Source organism: Telmatherina bonti (assembly GCF_933228915.1).
Source record: "Telmatherina bonti genome assembly, chromosome: 8".
NCBI classification, from domain to species: domain Eukaryota; kingdom Metazoa; phylum Chordata; class Actinopteri; order Atheriniformes; family Telmatherinidae; genus Telmatherina; species Telmatherina bonti.
Window position 1 is genome coordinate 39,298,640 of NC_136626.1, and position 25,292 is coordinate 39,323,931.

At 39.5% G+C, this 25,292-nt stretch overlaps 1 protein-coding gene across 2 annotated transcripts; it reads right to left on the reverse strand.

The window, feature by feature from the left end:
* Positions 1-2,698: 2,698 nt before the first annotated feature.
* scp2b (sterol carrier protein 2b) lies at positions 2,699-24,647 on the reverse strand. Of its 2 annotated transcripts, XM_079244713.1 has the most exons (6): positions 24,542-24,624; positions 23,609-23,672; positions 22,064-22,154; positions 20,290-20,419; positions 20,115-20,194; positions 2,699-3,273 (listed from the first exon to the last, which is right to left on the reverse strand). In XM_079244713.1, the coding sequence occupies exons 2-6, from the start codon at positions 23,629-23,631 to the stop codon at positions 3,178-3,180; spliced, it is 420 nt and encodes a 139-aa protein (XP_079100839.1). In that variant the 5' UTR covers positions 23,632-23,672; positions 24,542-24,624; the 3' UTR covers positions 2,699-3,177. The 2 variants fall into 2 exon arrangements, with proteins under 2 accessions (XP_079100839.1, XP_079100838.1); XM_079244712.1 differs by lacking the exon at positions 23,609-23,672 and having other exon boundaries at positions 24,542-24,647.
* Between the last annotated feature and the right edge of the window lie 645 nt (positions 24,648-25,292).

Here is a 25,292-nt window from a genome sequence, read left to right on the forward strand (position 1 = left end):
AGAACTTTCCACCGTTTCTGTGGAACACACAGCTTTCTCATAACAAGAGCCTTTCCAAAGGATTAGCAGAGGGACTGGCTTTCCTGTCTGCACGGCACACTGAGAGATTAATGCGCAACCTTTCACATCTTTCTTCTGAAAAATATTTCATCCAGGCTGTTGGTTTTAATCATGGAGCCAGTCTCAGGTTTCTGCTCCTGTCCTCACACACAGCCGACGTATCCAGTCTGGAGAAGTTACTTTTTTTACTCACATTAAAAAGGGAGAAAAACAATCCATGTGTCCATGACAGCTGATCATCTGCTGCTCTTCATCACCAGCCTTAAAGAAAACCTCCATCCAGTCATCTTCCATCATGTTTGACCGGAGTCTGCTCCAGCAGCGACTAGGTGAGAGGCAGGTAAACCAACATGACAGGCATGGTCCTGGTATTGAGTATTTTATCATTATATTGTATTTTGTCGTGCTGTTTGTTGCAGTGTTGTTGGTTTAATGATACACATCATTGTTTCCCAGTTGAGCAGAGCTGTCAGACCAGTCACAGCTCTGAAACGTGTTATTCAGGCCAGGGTGACAAGCCAGCAAGTAGGAGCATGATGGACCTGGATTTTACCTTTACAGTGTGGTTTTCCACTGTCCTTCTGACACACCGGGGGTCTTCAGTCCACAGACATGAGCTTCTGCTTATTTTTCTGAAATAATCCAACTCGTTCCCTTTGTCTCAGCAGACATTTTTACAACGAGACAGACAGCTGTTTCTGTTCTCATAGGGGGTGATTATCAATATTCTTTTCATTTACACCTCATACAGAAATCCCACATCTGGTTCTTATCTACACAGGACTTTTCTCTTTAATGATTATTGTACATTTTGTAAAAAATTGGTTTAAATGTTTGCTGTGATGGACATGATTCAGGTTATTTTGAGTATGATGCACTCTGACAGGTACAGTTAACAGTTTTAATAAAGAAGCATCCTTTTTGTGCCTATTTTAATGCATGAAATCAAAGAATAATTCTCATTTAAAATGCTCTCCTTCCTTTACGCCAACATTTTCAGAAGCTGAAGATTATTTTGTTTCTATGAGGTAAATTCAATTAAATTAAAAGTCTGAATTACTGCTCAACGTCTTGCACTGATTCTTTAAAGTTTTAGTAACAAATAAAATAACTCAATTTTATTTGTGATGACAAAGCCAGAGAAGGTCAGCGCTGCAGAAGAATCTGGGTCAGCGCTAGCTAACAGATTTGCTACAATCCTGCATTAATGTGAGGGAAACTGCAGCATCGGAGTCAGGAATCAGGTCAGCGCAGCGCTGAAGAGATGGAAGTGAAATGTTTCTGTTTACACTCCATAAGCTCGGCCAGTACTCTCATTTAATACCCAGAAACTGGACATAAAATGACAAAAGCCAAGAAGTTTTACTGTCAAACAGGGCAGTATTTTGTTTTGTGGAACATTTCACAAGAAATGGTTCAGCATTTATGAAATGAAGTAAAAAATACTTCATTAATCTCCAAAGGAAAATCCAGTATTGTCGATAATAGTTGATTTGAGGAGGTCTTGTTCCGGAGACTGCTGGCTGCTGGCAGGAATGATCTTCTGTATCTTTCAGTCTTACATCGGACCTGAAGAAGCCTCTCACTGAACACACTTTGTTGTTTCATCACTGTGTTGTGGAGAGGGTGTGAAGAATCCTCCATCATCTTCATCAGCTTGTGCAGCATTCTTCTTTGGACAATCAGCTCCAGCGGCTCCAGAGTTACTCCAAGCACAGAAGCAGCTTTCTGGATCAGTTTGTTGATTCTCTTCAAGTCTCTGGTTCTGATGCTACTACCCCAGCAGATGCTGCAAAGCTGACTGCACTCTCCACAACAGACTTCTAGAAGATATGCAACATCTTGACAGTAACATGTCCAGGATGACACCAACGCTGGTTAACCAGCACTGCAATTCCACCATCCTTTAGCTTTCCGCTGTGTTGTCTACTGCGGTCTGCACGGACCGTTTTAAAGCCCGGTACAGACACATTACAGTCAGGGATGTGTTCATGCAGCCATGTCTCGGTGAAGCACATAACACTGCACTCTCTGTATTCTTTCTGAGACCTTGTTAGCATCACCAGCTCGTCCGTTTTGTTAGCTAGCGATCTCACATGACCCATGACGACGGTCGGGAGAAATGGTTTAAATATCCATCTCTTTCTCCTTTGTCTCACTCCCGCTCTGCATCCTCTTCTCTTTCTTTTCAACTCCATCAGGATTTGATGTGTTGTTTCGCTGATAATCCTGATTTGGGAGAGGTTAATCAGTTAATCCCAATTGTAAACAAGTCTTTCGTTGCCATGGAGACTCATCATAACAAGCCTTGAGAGACCCAAAAATATGCAGAAAAATCTTCCTTGCAGCACACCCTCCGAACCGGCATGAAATCCTCAGAAAAAAGACTCATACTGAAAGCAAATATCTATACGAGAGAGTTTGTATGTAAAAAAAAAAAAAAATAAAAAAAAAAAATAAAAATAAAAAAAAAAAAATCAAGATAGCAAGTCAAAGCTACTACAATTTGCTGCAGTCAGACGGCGCTTCTAGAATAGGAATATTATGGCTGCAGAGGGATCAGAAACATCCAAGGACGAAAACTTGTATTCTACACGCAGAAATAACAGTTGGAAAAAACACACCGCAGTCCAGAACGTGCAGCAAAGACTAATTTATTGTGTAGAAAGTTTTCAGAGATTATGACAACAATTAGAGCGCAGCAGGAAATGATCATCAGATCAGTAAAACCATTTCTGTTACGTGTGAGACAAGGAGGCACTTAGACTGCTGGAAATAATATGAATTAGCCGGACTCTAAACGTTACCATAGTTCATAGACAGAAAGATTTCGTGATCAGGTTAGGTTATTGACTACTGGACTCTAGTGTGGTGCACCTGTCTGAACTCCAACAGGTTAACATGATCAGAGTCTGCAGACAGGGACTCGATCAGGAAATTAATTGATCATCTATCTTATTGTCCAGTTAGACTGGTGGGGCAGCAGACGAGCACCCTGCTAAGAGAAAAAGAGGTTCAGTTTGGTGGGGAGAATTTCTTTCAGACTTTTTGGTCTGAAGCCAGACTGGCCCCGAAACTCTCTGTGGATCCGGGCTCCAGCTCCTTGGAGCATCACCTCTACAGCTTGGCTTTGCCAGGCTGCAGCTGCAGATTTTGTAGCTTCATGGCTAGACCCATGTTCCCTGTGATCTTCAGTTTGCCCTGGAAAAACGCCTGGGAATCAGAGACAGTGGGGTAAGGGAAAACATGTCATCAGGACAGCTTGGAACATGAAGCTGGGCTCAATCTGCGTTATGCAGAACTACACACTGTTGGTTTTAAGAGTTACCGTGAGAGATTAACACAAGCAGGGAAAAGTGGGGCAATGACAACAAAGGCTTATGACATGTCAGGAAGCAGCATGGAGCACCGACACTGAGCGGAGACATGGATTTTGATTGGATGAAGCTAAAATGAAGAGGAAAAGCAGGAAAATCTGAGCATTGTACAAGACAGGCAATAAACCGTTTGCCCTTTTCTCTGAAGGAAAAGCAAAAGACATCCAGCGTTCCTTCATCCCCACTGATTCCTTAAAATCCTCCAGTGCCCCTCTGTCGCTAGGGGTCCCACAAAGTTCAATCCTTGGGCCTTTGCTTTGTTCTTTATATCTCTTCCCTCCATGTTTATAAAACACAAGTGTGCTTTCCTTTTCTTTGCTGATGACATACAGGTTTATATGCCTCTGAAAGGAAAGGACTCGTGATCACCAATGTTGTTGATGGAATGCCTAAAAGATGTAAAGTCTTGGATGTCTTTATGCTATATAGTGATAAAATCACAGACGTTTTATTATGTGGTTCTAGTGTAACCACTGGGTCACTGATGTTTACTGATGTTTAAATACTTAAAGCAAGACATTCGCAACCTAAACTGATAAATTTGGGCAGATCATACCCCCAAATATAGATGAGGCAAAGCTGTGTGTTGGAAACATACAGGCAGTGTTACTACACACTGGGACAGCTTATAACTGGTGTTATATATACATCAGAGATAGAAATAAACAGTACATTAAATCTAAACAGAGACAAGCAGCTGCTACAAGCGGACAGAAACAGAACACCACCTGCAATATTTTCAGAAAAGAAAACTAACAGTTATCAGGGGTACCTAAGGAACAGATGAGCTGAGGAAGAACAGATAAGATGAGGAGGAACAGATAAGATGAGAAGGAACAGATAAGATGGGGAAGAACAGATAAGATGAGAAGGAACAGATAAGATGAGGAAGAAGAGATAAGATGAGGAAGAAGAGATAAGATGAGGAAGAAGAGATAAGATGAGGAGGAACAGATAAGATGAGGAGGAACAGATAAGATGAGGAAGAACAGATAAGATGAGGAAGAATAGATAAGATGAGGAGGAACAGATAAGATGAGGAGGAACAGATAAGATGAGGTGGAAAAGATAAGATGAGGAAGAACAGATAAGATGAGGAAGAACAGATAAGATGAGGAAGAACAGATAAGATGAGGAAGAACAGATAAGATGACCAGGAAAAGTTAAGATAAGGAATAACAGATAAGATGAGGAAGAACAGATAAGATGAGGAAGAACAGATAGGATGAGGAAGAACAGATAAACTGAGGAAGAACAGATAAACTGAGGAGGAACAGATAATATGAGGAGGAACAGATAAGATGATGAAGAACAGATAAGATGAGGAGGGACAGATAAGATGAGGAGGAAAAGATAAGATGAGGAAGAACAGATAAGATGAGGAAGAACAGATAAGATGAGGAAGAACAGATAGGATGAGGAAGAACAGATAAACAGAGGAAGAACAGATAAACTGAGGAGGAACAGATAAGATGAGGAGGAACAGATAAGATGATAAAGAACAGATAAGATGAGCAGGAAAAGATAAGATGAGCAGGAACAGATAAGATGAGGAAGAACAGATAAGATGAGGAACGGATAATATGAGGAGGAACAGATAAGATGAGGAGGAACAAATAATATGAGGAAGAACAGATAAACTGAGGAGGAACAGATAAGATGAGGAGGAACAGATAAGATGATAAAGAACAGATAAGATGAGCAGGAACAGATAAGATGAGGAAGAACAGATAAGATGAGGAGGAACAGATAAGATGAGGAGGAACAGATAAGATGATAAAGAACAGATAAGATGAGCAGGAAAAGATAAGATGAGCAGGAACAGATAAGATGAGGAAGAACAGATAAGATGAGGAACGGATAATATGAGGAGGAACAGATAAGATGAGGAGGAACAAATAATATGAGGAAGAACAGATAAACTGAGGAGGAACAGATAAGATGAGGAGGAACAGATAAGATGATAAAGAACAGATAAGATGAGCAGGAACAGATAAGATGAGGAAGAACAGATAAGATGAGGAACGGATAATATGAGGAGGAACAGATAAGATGAGGAGGAACAAATAATATGAGGAAGAACAGATAAGATGAGGAGGAAATGATAAGATGAGGAAGAACAGATAAGATGAGGAAGAAAAGACAGGATGAGGAAGAACAGATAGGATGAGGAAGAAAAGATAAACTGAGGAGGAACAGATAAGATGAGGAAAAACAGATAAGATGAGCAGGAACAGATAAGATGAGGAAGAACAGATAAGATGAGGAAGAACAGATAAACTGAGGAAGAACAGATAAACTGAGGAGGAACAGATAAGATGAGGAGGAACAGATAAGATGATAAAGAACAGATAAGATGAGCAGGAAAAGATAAGATGAGCAGGAACAGATAAGATGAGGAAAAAAAGATAAGATGAGCAGGAAAAGATAAGATGAGGTACAGATAAGATGAGGAAGAACAGATAAACTGAGGAAGAACAGATAAACTGAGGAGGAACAGATAAGATGAGGAGGAACAGATAAGATGAGGAAGAACAGATAAGATGAGGAGGAACAGGTGAGGAAGAACAGATAATATGAGGAAGAAAAGATAGTATGAGGAAGAACAGATAGGATGAGGAAGAACAGATGAACTGAGGAAGAACAGATAAACTGAGGAGGAACAGATAAGATGAAGAGGAACAGATGAGGAAGAACAGATAATATGAGGAAGAAAAGATAGTATGAGGAAGAACAGATAGGATGAGGAAGAACAGATGAACTGAGGAAGAACAGATAAACTGAGGAAGAACAGATGAGGAAGAACAGATAAACTGAGGAAGAACAGATAAGATGAGGAAGAATGGATAAACTGAGGAGGAACAGATAAACAGGAAGAACAGATGAGGAAGAACATATAAGATGAAGAAGAACAGATAAGATGAGAAAGAAAAGATGAGGAAGTACAGATAAGATGAGGAAGAACAGATAAATTGAGGAATAACAGATAAACTGAGGAAGAACAGATAAGATGAGGAAGAATGGATAAACTGAGGAGGAACAGATAAACAGAGGAAGAACAGATGAGGAAGAACATATAAGATGAAGAAGAACAGATAAGATGAGGTAGAACAGATAAACTGAGGAAGAAGAGATCCGATGAGAAAGAACAGATGAGGAAGTACAGATAAGATGAGGAAGAACAGATAAATTGAGGAAGAACAGATAAACTGAGGAAGAACAGATAAGATGAGGAAGAATGGATAAACTGAGGAGGAACAGATAAACTGAGGAAGAACAGATGAGGAAGAATGGATAAACTGAGGAGGAACAGATAAACTGAGGAAGAACATATAAGATGAAGAAGAACAGATAAGATGAGGAAGAACAGATGAGGAAGAACAGATGAGGAAGAACAGATAAGATGAGGAAGAACAGATAAACTGAGGAAGAACAGATAAGGTGAGGAAGAACAGATAAACTGAGGAAGAAAAGATGAGGAAGTAAAGATAAGATGAGGAAGAACAGATAAGATGAGGAAGAACAGATAAACTGAGGAAGAACAGATAAGCTGAAGAAGAACAGATAAGATGAGGAAGAACAGATAAGATGAGGAAGAACAGATGAGGAAGAACAGATAAATTGAGGAAGAACAGATGAGGAAGAACAGATAAATTGAGGAAGAACAGATGAGGAAGAACAGATAAATTGAGGAAGAACAGATGAGGAAGAACAGATAAGATGAGGAAGAACAGATAAACTGAGGAAGAACAGACAAACTGAGGAGGAACAGATAAACTGAGGAAGAACAGATAAACTGAGGAAGAACAGATGAGGAAGAACAGACAAGATGAGGAAGGACAGATAAACTGAGGAAGAACAGACAAACTGAGGTAGAACAGATAAATTGAGGAAGAACAGATGAGGAAGAACAGACAAGATGAGGAAGAACAGATAAGATGAGGAACAGATAAGATGAGGAACAACAGATAAGATGAAAAAGAACAGATAAGATGAGCAGGAAAAGATAAGATGAGGTACAGATAAGATGAGGAAGAACAGATAAACTGAGGAAGAACAGACAAACTGAGGTAGAACAGATAAATTGAGGAAGAACAGATGAGGAAGAACAGACAAGATGAGGAAGAACAGATAAGATGAGGAACAGATAAGATGAGGAGGAACAGATAAGATGAGGAAGAACAGATAAACTGAGGAAGAACAGATAAGATGAGGAAGAACAGATAAACTGAGGAAGAACAGATGAGGAAGTACAGATAAGATGAGGAAGGACAGATAAACTGAGGAAGAACAGACAAACTGAGGAAGAACAGATAAATTGAGGAAGAACAGATGAGGAAGAACAGACAAGATGAGGAAGAACAGATAAGATGAGGAACAGATAAGATGAGGAGGAACAGATAAGATGAGGAAAAACAGATAAACTGAGGAAGAACAGATAAGATGAGGAAGAACAGATAAACTGAGGAAGAACAGATGAGGAAGTACAGAAAAGATGAGGAAGAACAGATAAATTGAGGAAGAACAGATGAGGAAGAACAGATAAACTGAGGAAGAACAGATGAGGAAGAACAGATAAGATGAGGAAGAACAGATGAGGAAGTGAAGATAAGATGAGGAAGAACAGATAAGATGAGGAAGAACAGATAAACTGAGGAAGAACAGATAAGATGAGGAAGAACAGATAATATGAGGAAGAACAGATAAATTAAGGAAGAACAGATAAGTTTAAGAAGAACACATAAGATGAGGAAGAACAGATAAACTGAGGAAGAACAGATAAGCTGAAGAAGAACAGATAAGATGAGGAGGAACAGATAAGATGATAAAGAACAGATAAGATGAGCAGGAAAAGATAAGATGAGCAGGAACAGATAAGATGAGGAAGAACAGATAAGATGAGGAACGGATAATATGAGGAGGAACAGATAAGATGAGGAGGAACAAATAATATGAGGAAGAACAGATAAGATGAGGAGGAAATGATAAGATGAGGAAGAACAGATAAGATGAGGAAGAAAAGATAGGATGAGGAAGAACAGATAGGATGAGGAAGAACAGATAAACTGAGGAGGAACAGATAAGATGAGGAAAAACAGATAAGATGAGCAGGAACAGATAAGATGAGGAAGAACAGATAAGATGAGGAAGAACAGATAAACTGAGGAAGAACAGATAAACTGAGGAGGAACAGATAAGATGATAAAGAACAGATAAGATGAGCAGGAAAAGATAAGATGAGCAGGAACAGATAAGATGAGGAAAAAAAGATAAGATGAGCAGGAAAAGATAAGATGAGGTACAGATAAGATGAGGAAGAACAGATAAACTGAGGAAGAACAGATAAACTGAGGAGGAACAGATAAGATGAGGAGGAACAGATAAGATGAGGAAGAACAGATAAGATGAGGAGGAACAGATGAGGAAGAACAGATAATATGAGGAAGAAAAGATAGTATGAGGAAGAACAGATAGGATGAGGAAGAACAGATGAACTGAGGAAGAACAGATAAACTGAGGAGGAACAGATAAGATGAAGAGGAACAGATGAGGAAGAACAGATAATATGAGGAAGAAAAGATAGTATGAGGAAGAACAGATAGGATGAGGAAGAACAGATGAACTGAGGAAGAACAGATAAACTGAGGAAGAACAGATGAGGAAGAACAGATAAACTGAGGAAGAACAGATAAGATGAGGAAGAATGGATAAACTGAGGAGGAACAGAAAAACAGGAAGAACAGATGAGGAAGAACATATAAGATGAAGAAGAACAGATAAGATGAGAAAGAAAAGATGAGGAAGTACAGATAAGATGAGGAAGAACAGATAAATTGAGGAATAACAGATAAACTGAGGAAGAACAGATAAGATGAGGAAGAATGGATAAACTGAGGAGGAACAGATAAACAGAGGAAGAACAGATGAGGAAGAACATATAAGATGAAGAAGAACAGATAAGATGAGGTAGAACAGATAAACTGAGGAAGAAGAGATCCGATGAGAAAGAACAGATGAGGAAGTACAGATAAGATGAGGAAGAACAGATAAATTGAGGAAGAACAGATAAACTGAGGAAGAACAGATAAGATGAGGAAGAATGGATAAACTGAGGAGGAACAGATAAACTGAGGAAGAACAGATGAGGAAGAACATATAAGATGAAGAAGAACAGATAAGATGAGGAAGAACAGATGAGGAAGAACAGATAAGATGAGGAAGAACAGATAAACTGAGGAAGAAAGGATAAGGTGAGGAAGAACAGATAAACTGAGGAAGAAAAGATGAGGAAGTAAAGATAAGATGAGGAAGAACAGATAAGATGAGGAAGAACAGATAAACTGAGGAAGAACAGATAAGCTGAAGAAGAACAGATAAGATGAGGAAGAACAGATAAGATGAGGAAGAACAGATGAGGAAGAACAGATAAATTGAGGAAGAACAGATAAGATGAGGAGGAAATGATAAGATGAGGAAGAACAGATAAGATGAGGAAGAAAAGATAGGATGAGGAAGAACAGATAGGATGAGGAAGAACAGATAAACTGAGGAGGAACAGATAAGATGAGGAAAAACAGATAAGATGAGCAGGAAAAGATAAGATGAGGTACAGATAAGATGAGGAAGAACAGATAAACTGAGGAAGAACAGATAAACTGAGGAGGAACAGATAAGATGAGGAGGGACAGATAAGATGAGGAGGAACAGATAAGATGAGGAAGAACAGATAAGATGAGGAGGAAAAGATGAGGAAGAACAGATAATATGAGGAAGAAAAGATAGTATGAGGAAGAAAAGATAGGATGAGGAAGAACAGATAAACTGAGGAGGAACAGATAAGATGAAGAGGAACAGATAAGATGAGGAGGAACAGATAAGATGAGGAAGAACAGATGAGATGAGGAAGAATAGATAAGATGAGGAAGAACAGATAAGATGAGGAGGAACAGATAAGATGAGGTGGAAAAGATAAGATGAGGAACAGATAAGATGAGGAACAACAGATAAGATGAAAAAGAACAGATAAGATGAGCAGGAACAGATAAACTGAGGAAGAAAGGATAAGATGAGGAGGAACAGATAAGATGAGGAACAGATAAGATGAGGAGGAACAGATGAGGAAAAACAGATAAGATGAGCAGGAAAAGATAAGATGAGGTACAGATAAGATGAAGAAGAACAGATAAACTGAGGAGGAACAGATAAGATGAGGAGGAACAGATAAGATGAGGAAGAACAGATAAGATGAGGAGGAACAGATAAGATGAGGAAGAACAGATAAGATGAGCAGGAAAAGATAAGATGAGCAGGAACAGATAAGATGAGGAAGAACAGATAAGATGAGGAGGAACAGATAATATGAGGAGGAACAGATAAGATGAGGAGGAACAGATAAATTGAGGAAGAACAGATAAGATGAGGAGGAAATGATAAGATGAGGAAGAACAGATAAGATGAGGAAGAAAAGATAGGATGAGGAAGAACAGATAGGATGAGGAAGAACAGATAAACTGAGGAGGAACAGATAAGATGAGGAAAAACAGATAAGATGAGCAGGAAAAGATAAGATGAGGTACAGATAAGATGAGGAAGAACAGATAAACTGAGGAAGAACAGATAAACTGAGGAGGAACAGATAAGATGTGGAGGGACAGATAAGATGAGGAGGAACAGATAAGATGAGGAAGAACAGATAAGATGAGGAGGAACAGATGAGGAAGAACAGATAATATGAGGAAGAAAAGATAGTATGAGGAAGAACAGATAGGATGAGGAAGAACAGATAAACTGAGGAGGAACAGATAAGATGAAGAGGAACAGATAAGATGAGGAGGAACAGATAAGATGAGGAACAGATAAGATGAGGAAGAACAGATGAGATGAGGAAGAATAGATAAGATGAGGAAGAACAGATAAGATGAGGAGGAACAGATAAGATGAGGTGGAAAAGATAAGATGAGGAACAGATAAGATGAGGAACAACAGATAAGATGAAAAAGAACAGATAAGATGAGCAGGAACAGATAAACTGAGGAAGAAAGGATAAGATGAGGAGGAACAGATAAGATGAGGAACAGATAAGATGAGGAGGAACAGATGAGGAAAAACAGATAAGATGAGCAGGAAAAGATAAGATGAGGTACAGTTAAGATGAAGAAGAACAGATAAACTGAGGAGGAACAGAAAAGATGAGGAGGAACAGATAAGATGAGGAAGAACAGATAAGATGAGGAGGAACAGATAAGATGAGGAAGAACAGATAAGATGAGCAGGAAAAGATAAGATGAGCAGGAACAGATAAGATGAGGAAGAACAGATAAGATGAGGAGGAACAGATAATATGAGGAGGAACAGATAAGATGAGGAGGAACAGATAAATTGAGGAAGAACAGATAAGATGAGGAGGAAATGATAAGATGAGGAAGAACAGATAAGATGAGGAAGAAAAGATAGGATGAGGAAGAACAGATAGGATGAGGAAGAACAGATAAACTGAGGAGGAACAGATAAGATGAGGAAAAACAGATAAGATGAGCAGGAAAAGATAAGATGAGGAACAGATAAGATGAGGAAGAACAGATAAACTGAGGAAGAACAGATAAACTGAGGAGGAACAGATAAGATGAGGAGGGACAGATAAGATGAGGAGGAACAGATAAGATGAGGAAGAACAGATAAGATGAGGAGGAACAGATGAGGAAGAACAGATAATATGAGGAAGAAAAGATAGTATGAGGAAGAACAGATAGGATGAGGAAGAACAGATAAACTGAGGAGGAACAGATAAGATGAAGAGGAACAGATAAGATGAGGAGGAACAGATAAGATGAGGAACAGATAAGATGAGGAAGAACAGATGAGATGAGGAAGAATAGATAAGATGAGGAAGAACAGATAAGATGAGGAGGAACAGATAAGATGAGGTGGAAAAGATAAGATGAGGAACAGATAAGATGAGGAACAACAGATAAGATGAAAAAGAACAGATAAGATGAGCAGGAACAGATAAACTGAGGAAGAAAGGATAAGATGAGGAGGAACAGATAAGATGAGGAACAGATAAGATGAGGAGGAACAGATGAGGAAAAACAGATAAGATGAGCAGGAAAAGATAAGATGAGGTACAGATAAGATGAAGAAGAACAGATAAACTGAGGAGGAACAGATAAGATGAGGAGGAACAGATAAGATGAGGAAGAACAGATAAGATGAGGAGGAACAGATAAGATGAGGAAGAACAGATAAGATGAGCAGGAAAAGATAAGATGAGCAGGAACAGATAAGATGAGGAAGAACAGATAAGATGAGGAGGAACAGATAATATGAGGAGGAACAGATAAGATGAGGAGGAACAGATAAATTGAGGAAGAACAGATAAGATGAGGAGGAAATGATAAGATGAGGAAGAACAGATAAGATGAGGAAGAAAAGATAGGATGAGGAAGAACAGATAGGATGAGGAAGAACAGATAAACTGAGGAGGAACAGATAAGATGAAGAAAAACAGATAAGATGAGCAGGAAAAGATAAGATGAGGTACAGATAAGATGAGGAAGAACAGATAAACTGAGGAAGAACAGATAAACTGAGGAGGAACAGATAAGATAAGGAGGGACAGATAAGATGAGGAGGAACAGATAAGATGAGGAAGAACAGATAAGATGAGGAGGAACAGATGAGGAAGAACAGATAATATGAGGAAGAAAAGATAGTATGAGGAAGAAAAGATAGGATGAGGAAGAACAGATAAACTGAGGAGGAACAGATAAGATGAAGAGGAACAGATAAGATGAGGAACAGATAAGATGAGGAAGAACAGATGAGATGAGGAAGAATAGATAAGATGAGGAAGAACAGATAAGATGAGGAGGAACAGATAAGATGAGGTGGAAAAGATAAGATGAGGAACAGATAAGATGAGGAACAACAGATAAGATGAAAAAGAACAGATAAGATGAGCAGGAACAGATAAACTGAGGAAGAAAGGATAAGATGAGGAGGAACAGATAAGATGAGGAACAGATAAGATGAGGAGGAACAGATAAACAGAGGAAGAACAGATAAACTGAGCAGGAAAAGATACGATGAGGTACAGATAAGATGAAGAAGAACAGATAAACTGAGGAGGAACAGATAAGATGAGGAAGAACAGATAAGATGAGGAGGAACAGATAAGATGAGGAAGAACAGATAAGATGAGGAAGAAAAGATGATGAGGAAGAACAGATAAACTGAGGAAGAACAGATAAACTGAGGAGGAACAGATAAGATGAAGAGGAACAGATAAGATGAGGAGGAACAGATAAACAGAGGAAGAACAGATAAACTGAGCAGGAAAAGATAAGATGAGGTACAGATAAGATGAAGAAGAACAGATAAACTGAGGAGGAACAGATAAGATGAGGAGGAACAGATAAGATGAGGAAGAACAGATAAGATGAGGAGGAACAGATAAGATGAGGAAGAACAGATAAGATGAGGAAGAAAAGATGATGAGGAAGAACAGATAAACTGAGGAAGAACAGATAAACTGAGGAGGAACAGATAAGATGAAGAGGAACAGATAAGATGAGGAGGAACAGATAAACTGAGGAAGAACAGATAAACTGAGGAAGAACAGAAGAGGAAGAACAGATAAACTGAGGAGGAACAGATAAGATGAAGAGGAACAGATAAGATGAGGAGGAACAGATAAGATGAGGAACAGATAAGATGAGGAAGAACAGATGAGATGAGGAAGAATAGATAAGATGAGGAAGAACAGATAAAATGAGGAGGAACAGATAAGATGAGGTGGAAAAGATAAGATGAGGAAGAACAGATAAGATGAGGAGGAACAGATAAGATGAGGAAGAACAGATAAGATGAGGAAGAAAAGATGATGAGGAAGAACAGATAAACTGAGGAAGAACAGATAAACTGAGGAGGAACAGATAAGATGAAGAGGAACAGATAAGATGAGGAGGAACAGATAAACTGAGGAAGAACAGATAAACTGAGGAAGAACAGAAGAGGAAGAACAGATAAACTGAGGAGGAACAGATAAGATGAAGAGGAACAGATAAGATGAGGAGGAACAGATAAGATGAGGAACAGATAAGATGAGGAAGAACAGATGAGATGAGGAAGAATAGATAAGATGAGGAAGAACAGATAAAATGAGGAGGAACAGATAAGATGAGGTGGAAAAGATAAGATGAGGAACAGATAAGATGAGGAACAACAGATAAGATGAAAAAGAACAGATAAGATGAGCAGGAACAGATAAACTGAGGAAGAACAGATAAGATGAGGAGGAACAGATAAGATGAGGAACAGATAATATGAGGAGGAACAGATGAGGAAAAACAGATAAGATGAGCAGGAAAAGATAAGATGAGGTACAGATAAGATGAAGAAGAACAGATAAACTGAGGAGGAACAGATAAGATGAGGAGGAACAGATAAGATGAGGAGGAACAGATAAGATGAGGAAGAACAGATAAGATGAGGAAGAAAAGATGATGAGGAAGAACAGATAAACTGAGGAAGAACAGATAAACTGAGGAGGAACAGATAAGATGAAGAGGAACAGATAAGATGAGGAGGAACAGATAAACTGAGGAAGAACAGATAAACTGAGGAAGAACAGAAGAGGAAGAACAGATAAACTGAGGAAGAACAGATAAACTGAGGAGGAACAGATAAGATGAAGAGGAACAGATAAGATGAGGAGGAACAGATAAACTGAGGAAGAACAGATAAGATGAGGAAGATTGGATAAACTGAGGAGGAACAGATAAACAGGAAGAACAGATGAGGAAGAATATATAAGATGAAGAAGAACAGATAAGATGAGAAAGAACAGATGAGGAAGTACAGATAAGATGAGGAAGAACAGATAAATTGAGGAAGAACAGATAAACTGAGGAAGAACAGATAAGATGAGGAAGAATGAATAAACTGAGGAGGAACAGATAAACAGAGGAAGAACATATAAGATCAAGAAGAACAGATAAGATGAGGAAGAACAGATAAACTGAGGAAGAAGAGATCCGATGAGAAAGAACAGATGAGGAAGTACAGATAAGATGAGGAAGAACAGATAAATTGAGGAAGAACAGATAAACTGAGGAAGAACAGATAAGATGAGGAAGAATGGATAAACTGAGGAGGAACAGATAAACAGAGGAAGAACAGATGAGGAAGAACATATAAGATGAAGAAGAACAGATAAGATGAGGAAGAACAGATGAGGAAGAACAGATAAATTGAGGAAGAACAGATGAGGAAGAACAGATAAGATGAGGAAGAACAGATAAACTGAGGAAGAACAGATAAGGTGAGGAAGAACAGATAAACTGAGGAAGAAAAGATGAGGAAGTAAAGATAAGATTAGGAAGAACAGATAAGATGAGGAAGAACAGATAAACTGAGGAAGAACAGATAAGCTGAAGAAGAACAGATAAGATGAGGAAGAACAGATAAGATGAGGAAGAACAGATGAGGAAGAACAGATAAATTGAGGAAGAACAGATGAGGAAGAACAGATAAGATGAGGAAGAACAGATAAATTGAGGAAGAACAGATGAGGAAGAACAGATAAATTGAGGAAGAACAGATGAGGAAGAACAGATAAAATGAGGAAGAACAGATGAGGAAGAACAGATAAGATGAGGAAGAACAGATAAACTGAGGAAGAACAGACAAACTGAGGAGGAACAGATAAACTGAGGAAGAACAGATAAACTGAGGAAGAACAGATAAATTGAGGAAGAACAGATAAGATGAGGAACAGATAAGATGAGGAGGAACAGATAAGATGAGGAAGAACAGATAAACTGAGGAAGAACAGATAAGATGAGGAAGAACAGATAAACTGAGGAAGAACAGATGAGGAAGTACAGATAAGATGAGGAAGAACAGATAAATTGAGGAAGAACAGATGAGGAAGAACAGATAAACTGAGGAAGAACAGATGAGGAAGTACAGATAAGATGAGGAAGAACTGATAAGATGAGGAAGAACAGATAAACTGAGGAAGAACAGATAAGATGAGGAAGAACGGATAAACTGAGGAGGAACAGATAAACAGAGGAAGAACAGATGAGGAAGAAGATATAAGATGAAGAAGAACAGATAAGATGAGGAAGAACAGATGAGGAAGAACAGATAAATTGAGGAAGAACAGATGAGGAAGAACAGATAAGATGAGGAAGAACAGATAAACTGAGGAAGAAGAGATGAGGAAGTACAGATAAGATGAGGAAGAACAGATAAGATGAGGAAGAACAGATAAGATGAGGAAGAACAGATAAACTGAGGAAGAACAGATAAGATGAGGAAGAACAGATAAACTGAGGAAGAACAGATGAGGAAGAACAGATAAATTGAGGAAGAACAGATAAGATGAGGAAGAACAGATAAGATTAAGAAGAACACATAAGATGAGGAAGAACAGATAGGATGAGGAGGAACAGATAAGATGAGGAACAGATAAGATGAGGAAGAACAGATAGGATGAGGAAGAATAGATAAACTGAGGAGGAACAGATAAGATGAGGAAGAAAAGATAAGATGAGGAACAGATAAGATGAGGAAGAACAGATAAGATGAGGAAGAACGGATAAACTGAGGAGGAACAGATAAACAGAGGAAGAACAGATGAGGAAGAACATATAAGATGAAGAAGAACAGATAAGATGAGAAAGAACAGATGAGGAAGTACAGATAAGATGAGGAAGAACTGATAAGATGAGGAAGAACAGATAAGATGAGGAAGAACGGTTAAACTGAGGAGGAACAGATAAACAGAGGAAGAACAGATGAGGAAGAACATATAAGATGAAGAAGAACAGATAAGATGAGGAAGAACAGATGAGGAAGAACAGATAAATTGAGGAAGAACAGATGAGGAAGAACAGATAAGATGAGGAAGAACAGATAAACTGAGGAAGAACAGATAAGGTGAGGAAGAACAGATAAACTGAGGAAGAAAAGATGAGGAAGTAAAGATAAAATGAGGAAGAACAGATAAGATGAGGAAGAACAGATAAACTGAGGAAGAACAGATAAGCTGAAGAAGAACAGATAAGATGAGGAAGAACAGATAAGATGAGGAAGAACAGATAAGATTAAGAAGAACACATAAGATGAGGAAGAACAGATAGGATGAGGAGGAACAGATAAGATGAGGAACAGATGAGGAAGAACAGATAGGATGAGGAAGAATAGATAAACTGAGGAGGAACAGATAAGATGAGGAAGAAAAGATAAGATGAGGAACAGATAAGATGAGGAAGAACAGATAAAATGAGCAAGAACAGATAAAGTGAGGAAGAACAGATGAGGAAGAACAGATGAGGAAGAACAGATAAGATGAGGAAGAACAGATAAATTGAGGAAGAACAGATGAGGAAGAACAGATAAGATGAGGAAGAACAGATAAACTGAGGAAGAACAGATGAGGAAGAACAGATAAGATGAGGAAGAACAGATAAACTGAGGAAGAAGAGATGAGGAAGTACAGATAAGATGAGGAAGAACAGATAAACTGAGGAAGAACAGATAAGATGAGGAAGAACAGATAATATGAGGAAGAACAGATAAACTGAGGAAGAACAGATAAGTTTAAGAAGAACACATAAGATGAGGAAGAACAGATAGGATGAGGAGGAACAGATAAGATGAGGAAGAACAGATAAGATGAGGAAGAACAGATAATATCAGGAAGAACAGATAAACTGAGGAAGAACAGATGAGGAAGAACAGATAAATTGAGGAAGAACAGATAAGATGAGGAAGAACAGATAAGTTTAAGAAGAACACATAAGATGAGGAAGAACAGATAGGATGAGGAAGAAAAGATAAGATGAGGAACAGATAAGATGAGGAAGAACAGATAAAATGAGGAAGAACAGATGAGGAAGAACAGATAAATTGAGGAAGAACAGATGAGGAAGAACAGATAAAGTGAGGAACAGATGAGGAAGAACAGATAAGATGAGGAAGAACAGATAAATTGAGGAAGAACAGACAAACTGAGGAGGAACAGATAAACTGAGGAAGAACAGATAAACTGAGGAAGAACAGATAAATTGAGGAAGAACAGATGAGGAAGAACAGATAAGATGAGGAAGAACAGATAAACTGAGGAAGAACAGACAAACTGAGGAGGAACAGATAAACTGAGGAAGAACAGATAAACTGAGGAAGAACAGATGAGGAAGAACAGATAAATTGAGGAAGAACAGATGAGGAAGAACAGATAAGATGAGGAAGAACAGATAAGATGAGGAAGAACAGATAAAGTGAGGAAGAACAGATAAGATGAGGAAGAACAGATGAGGAAGAACAGATAAACTGAGGAAGAAAGAAGATGAAGATGTTTTCTGAAGTGTTCCTTAGCCAACATGGTGACATCCTTTACACGATGATGTTGTTTCTTAATGCCGTGCAGCCTGCTGTGTACATACACGTATTTATTTGTATTCTCTCAATCCTTTGATGATATTATGGACAGTAGATTATGAAACACCAAACTTTTTATTTTTACATTCAGAAACGTTGTTTTGTTGTTGGAGTATCTGCTCAAGTAGTTGTTCACAAAATCATGAATTTCGCCATTTCCTTGCATGTCTTGCATGTGACTTAGGCCTTGTCCACACGTAGTAGGTATCTCACAAAACCAGGATATTTTTCTCCAATTTGGCCTGTCGTCCACACCAAACGCAGATTTCTGCATAAAAAATAATGGTTTTAAAAACCTCTGACAAAAGTGAAGATGTGAGAATACTCTGTTTGCATGTCTGCATGCAAATATAACATCTGCATACATATATAACTGAGGTTTTAGGTTTTTAAATGTGACCGTCTGTGACATCACATGTGCGACGTTTGTTTATTTAACTGAGGGTCTTGTTCATGCATACTTTTATAATATATAAAATAAGAAGATGAAGAAGTTCTGCAGAACTGGCACAGCCACAGTCTTTTTTTATTAGTCGGCACCGTCAACCTTTTGCTAACAACACAGCGCAGACTTCCTGTCTGGTCTTTTCAAAATAAAACCGTAGGCACACCGCTTACTGAACACATGAACTTATCTGTTGTGCAGGCGCTTGTGCTTGTTTGTACCAGATACCGCTCCACATAGACGACTAACGAGACAACATTAAGGACAACTATTTCCTCCACCTAACCAGACCACAGTGGGGGCACGTTTGGCGTTTTGTGGACGTGACGCCGTGAGACAGAGGTTATTCTGACTGGATCGGATTAGGGGCGCTACCGCTGCCTAAAGGTTTGATATGTTGATGGATGTACTTAACAACGCGGTGATGCAGATATGTGTGGATGGATTCGTTTTTAAGAAACGAGGTTGTGTGGACTCATTTTTTTCCTTAGCCGGGGGGGGGGGGGGGGGGGGGGGGGAATTTGGTTTTTTTAAAAGCCTGCCTACGTGTGGACAATGACGGAGTTTTACGCTTCCTTAAAACCAAATGATGACATTCATCTGTTGCACCTGTTTGACCTGCGCAATGATCCAAACAAGTGTTTTTAGACATTCCTCAACTTTGCCGGTCTGTTGTTGGCCCTGTCCAGCTTTACTGGAGGGTCATTTGTTTAAAAGCAGCTTGAGTTGTGAAGAACGCTGGGACTGACTTGCTCGATCTTCTGTCAGCTTTGGAGACTTACTGTCTGTGGATTCATCTTCCCCGTCATCAGAGCCAGCAGATCAGCGTCAGACATGGAGATGGTGCAGTCAGCTTTCTTATCTGCACAACACAGATAAAAACAGACGTGCTTGTTGTCATGTATAAATCAGAATCTCAGGTAAACCGAGCCATGTGAGTGTTCCAGCAGATCTCACCTGTGTCATTGTGAACGCAGCCTTTGCCGTTCTTTACGTCCACAAACCACGTTGCTTCCTGTCCGTTTGGACCATCCTTAACTTTGAAGGCAAAAACTCCACCGATTTTCTTCACAAACTGCTCCCCGTCCTGCAAACACACACATTTCAGTCACCAGCACTTAACTGCTTGACATGACAGTTGCAGCCAGCAGCGGTAAAACTGCCCCAAAAGGATCAATATTTCACCCATGTTTTCCTCTTGATGAAGATGGAAATGGACTCCAGCTCCACACCCTCTAGATCAGGTGGCACATGTCGAGAAAGACATCCATGTTTAGGAACGTTTCTGCCAGGATAATTCTCTCTCTCCTTGTCATTTTCCTACTTTACCTGATTTATTACATCCAATAAATTCAGGACAGTGAGACGAGTTGTTTCCACGCTAAGATAAATGTCCATTTCAATCCAGCTACAGCAGAAAGTCTAATAAAGTCCTTCTGTTTATGTTAAAACCATAGAGAGCCGCTGCAGGGAGGTCTCAGACTGCTGATCAGACAATGTGAGGCTCTTTTGAGCCGCTATCAGCGGAACACGCTGCATCGAGTGAATACCAGGGTAACTATGGACTTTCTGGTGCTACAATAAAACGAGATTTGTAGAAACAACTCATCTTCTAAGTTTGTGTTCAGAAAGTTATTTTTATGTTATTATAAAAAGGACAAAGGAAAGAAAGAAGAAGTGCCCACAGAAGTCCATCGCCCCCTGCAGGACAGCTGTATTGTTGACATTAGGGGTCTCCAACTCTGGGCCTCATCAGCTACCATCCTGCAAGTTTTAGTGTTTCCCTGCTACAACACACTTGATTCAAATAAAAAGGTTGTCCAACAACTTATTGCCATCTTCTGCACCTGCCTGGAAATGAGCCATTGATTTGGATCAGGTGTGTTGCAGCAGGGAAACACCGCTAGGATGGTTGACCCCTGGTTTACATGCAGAGCAGGGTCTGTACAGACTAACATCTTGTTAAATTTGCGATTTAATGAGTCAGCAGTGGGATTAGAAGTGTTTTTCAGTACATTCCTACAAGAGATTAAAGTGCGCTGCGTTCAGTCTGAGCTGGAAAACACCTGAGATCCGGCAGGTTTTCTCTCCGATTACAGTCATTTCTCAAATGAGTTCTTTCCATTTTCATCTTCTGCTGTTTACTGGGGATTTTGTTGCGTCCTTGTTTCCATGGTGATGGTAGCAAGCTATCTGTACGTCAGGTTAAACATTCCCCACTTTGATTTTCCCCACACAGCTGTAACATTTCCAAATGTTCGAGCTGAACAGCAGAAGCAAACAGCTGCGTTTGAGCAGAAACAGAAACTTTTCTTTGGTCATGATGAAGGTCGGTGGAACTACAGAACTGGAATATATTCAGATCAATATAAATTCCATGCTTACACTTTAATCTATCTGTCTGATACGTATTCAAACACAAGACTGAAATGTGTGTCTAAGTTGCAAGACTGCCGCCGTGCTGCTGCATCCGGACGTCCACCACGCTGCCAGAGCTGCAGAAGGATGTGCTGGGATGGAGGTCACTCAGAGGTAACTCTGCACTGGAAGCCATTTGTCTGATTGAGTCAGCAGCATCTGGAAAGGACTCGTTTACCACACTGCTCTGAACATCTGGGAACTGATGCAAATCTGCCACCAAGAGTTCATGAGAGAATATGACAAATTCTTTCATGTGTTCTCACCAGCAGTCTCAGATCATACACACCACTCTGCTGCTGAGAGTGTTTACCTCCTGAAGCTTCTTGTTGATCTCCTGGAACACAGCGTGAGCCTTGAAGCCCTCCAGTCCATCACTGGAACTGCTGTTAATGGCTTGTATCCTGAAAGGAAAATGGCAGAGAGGTTAGAGTAGCTGCTGTCAGACACTTCAGCTGCATTTAGAGTTTTCCTTCCATCTTTCTCCACTTATTACCTGCAACACCTCCCAGCCAGTTTTCCACCCCGCTAATGGATTAAAGCTCACTTTGCGGCTCCAAGATGGATGTAAACACCATGATGGAGCCATCGCCATCAGTCTGATGACGTTTCTTTGTTTCCATGGTAACGTGTTGTGCTGACATGCTTAAAGGACTGCAGATTAAAATGAGCTTATTCACTAACTGGCACATTATATTTTAAATCTAGATGAAAATGTTGATTAATGTGCATCTTCATTCTAAATGAACCGAATTAAAAGTTTTATCACCATGTTTCCTGGATGGATGGGTTCTGTTCTTCCTCCATGTACAGAATTTGATAAAACTATCAGTGTGTGTGTGAGTGTGTGCGTGTACTTCATGGCTCTGGTTGTATTTACCCATCATTACATAAGCAACATAATGGCTCCATATGTTATGTCCGAGTCACTGCAAACTGAAGTTACCTCAGTTAAACTTGTTCATGATTAAAACTGGCAGCATTTCAGAAGAAGCAAATAATCTTTCTTAACCTCTTCATCACAAGGTTTATTTTCTCTGCCTCTTGTCTGAAATGACAACCCACAATAAATTCAGTACATCTTAATAACTACAGGGGCTGGACGGAGAATCCTGCAACTCTATTACATCTTATATCTAATGATAAAAGAAGTCAACTTCTCAGTAAAAACATTCCTGGCTACGAGTTGCACTAAAAGTGTCACTCGTGCTTTTAGCAAGAGCAGGACTGAATTTGTAGTGTCATTCTCAGAGCAGAGCTACACCGGTGAAAACGTGGAATATAAACTGTCTTGTTCTCTGAATGAGGAAACGGTTCTGCAGTAGATGGAAGAAACGTCTCTTTTACCACACAGTGGCTTTTCACACAACAGCTGGTGATGCTGGAGAACCTGTGATAAACCAGACAGGATACATCTTCCTGTTTCAGTACTGCATAAAGCCTTTAGCGTTTCCATGTTAGTTCCCAGAAGACAGCGAGGCCAAAGGTTAAGCAGTGGAACATGTAAACCAAAAGCAACACACACACTGCCTCTTTTAGCCAGGTGACGTGTTGCTTATATCTGTCCCACATTTCTCTATGAACATCATGATATTGGACAAAAAGAACTGAAACATTTCTGCTTAATCAGAAAAATTTCCAGAAAATGTATTTTGCTCCAATATTTCTTGGTCACAATCTGCATGAGAGACTTTGTGTTTCATGTTCTTACATTAAAATTCATGATGATAATAATATATGTTTACTGTTTTTACAATAAACCATCATGTGATAAAGTCCCTTTTTTTGATTTGGGTGCAGCTCTACGCTTCCTTAGTGGTGACATGATGCCACTTACTAAATTTAAGACAGATTATACCTGCTCTGTCCAAATGATGCCATTTGATCAGCTGCTCGTCATCAAACAACGGCGAAACACCATCCTGGAATGTCCAAGCACATCTCTCACACTTCTTTTCCATCCACTACAGGAACTCCTGAACACTCAGGACACCTCAGGAGCTCTCTGAAATATCTGAAGGAGTCATTTTTACACCTGAGAATGTTGACTAATAGCTTTTACTCTTTGAGAGTTTGAGAGTAGGAATAAATTTTCAGCACTTAAGAGTAAAATATCATTCTTACACGGGCCCTGATCTCCACAGAAAGCTGAGGTGTGTGAGATTACTGCAGACATGTCAGAATCAACATATGTGTTACTGTGTCAGAGTAAATTAACATGAAGCAGAACATGTAAATATTATCTCATTCTAAAATAAAACAAACCCTATTTTATATATAGCAGCTTATTTAATCTAGGAATAAGTAGGACGCCAACCACAAATGAATCAAGCACTCCTACTAATTATGCTGGTAACTGTGTTACCAGCATGTTTATTTCCACTGAAACATGAGCTACACTTTTGGCAGATGTGCTCTCAAGTCACCCCACTACACAGATTTTCATTCAAAGTGTGTCCTGATACAGATTAGTGAGGATGACTTTATTTAACTGTCCCAGCAACTAGTCTGTTTCACAACTGGTGGATGTAACATCTGGTCCAGATGTGGTCGACTGAAGACGGTTTCCTCATAATCTAGATTCTATACACCTGTTATCAACCTGTGTTCTATCTGTAACTGTTCTTTTGTTTTAATGTAAACTACACTGTTACAGGCTCTGTGGCTAACCAAAGAGCTAACCCTGCTAACAATTCTCTCTTTCTGACCCTTTTTCTGAAGCCAGCTCGGTGCAACATGAACCGGTTTAGTAACCTCTGTGAAAACATCGCAGCTGAAACAACTTTCTTACTTTAATGTCTGAATTTCAGGCATCCTGCTCTGCTGAAGGTGAACAGTCTCAGGTGAACAAACGAGCTGAACTTTGCCTGCTGGCAGCTAACTACACTTCCTGGTTACTTCCGGCTTCTCCATGGTTCAGTCCAGACTCGATTGTCAATGTCAGAGAGCTGCCAGCGGGCTCGACTCTACCCTGACAAACACCATCTTTGTTCGTTAAACTTTATTAATCTGATTTAAACGCCTCTGTTACCAGACCTAGATTCCCGTGTTAGTCTGTTTTATGGTGGTTTACTGCCCTGTCAACCCTATCGATGACTCTGAGGTTGTCTAAGGGACCTGTTCATGGTCAGTACCACAAACATCACATAGACATGTCTGTATGTCTATGGTCAGAACCCATAGGTCAATGTCAGAACCACACATAGACATGTCTGTATGTCTATGGTCAGAACCCATAGGTCAATGTCAGAACCACACATAGACATGTCTGTATGTCTATGGTCAGAACCCATAGATCGATATCAGAACCACACATAGACATGTCTGTATGTCTATGGTCAGAACCCATAGATCGATATCAGAACCACACATAGACTTGTCTGTATGTCTATGGTCAAAACTCATAGGTCTATGTCAGAACCACACATAGACATGTCTGTATGTCTATGGTCTGGACGGTGATGGAACATGGAGGTCATGAGTTTGAAATCATTCATTCATTCATTTTCCGAACGGCTTATTCCAATTCAGGGTGGTGGGGA

Bases quoted from the DNA above. Each gene is read 5' to 3' on its own strand.
- scp2b (XM_079244712.1), bottom strand. From the start codon at position 24,564: ATGCCTGAAATTCAGACATTAAA. The intron at 20,195-20,289 runs GTGAGATCTGCT...TGTGTTGTGCAG, and splicing joins CTGCGTTCACAATGACACAG to ATAAGAAAGCTGACTGCACC. The intron at 3,274-20,114 runs GTAAGTCTCCAA...TCTGATTCCCAG, and splicing joins GGAAGATGAATCCACAGACA to GCGTTTTTCCAGGGCAAACT.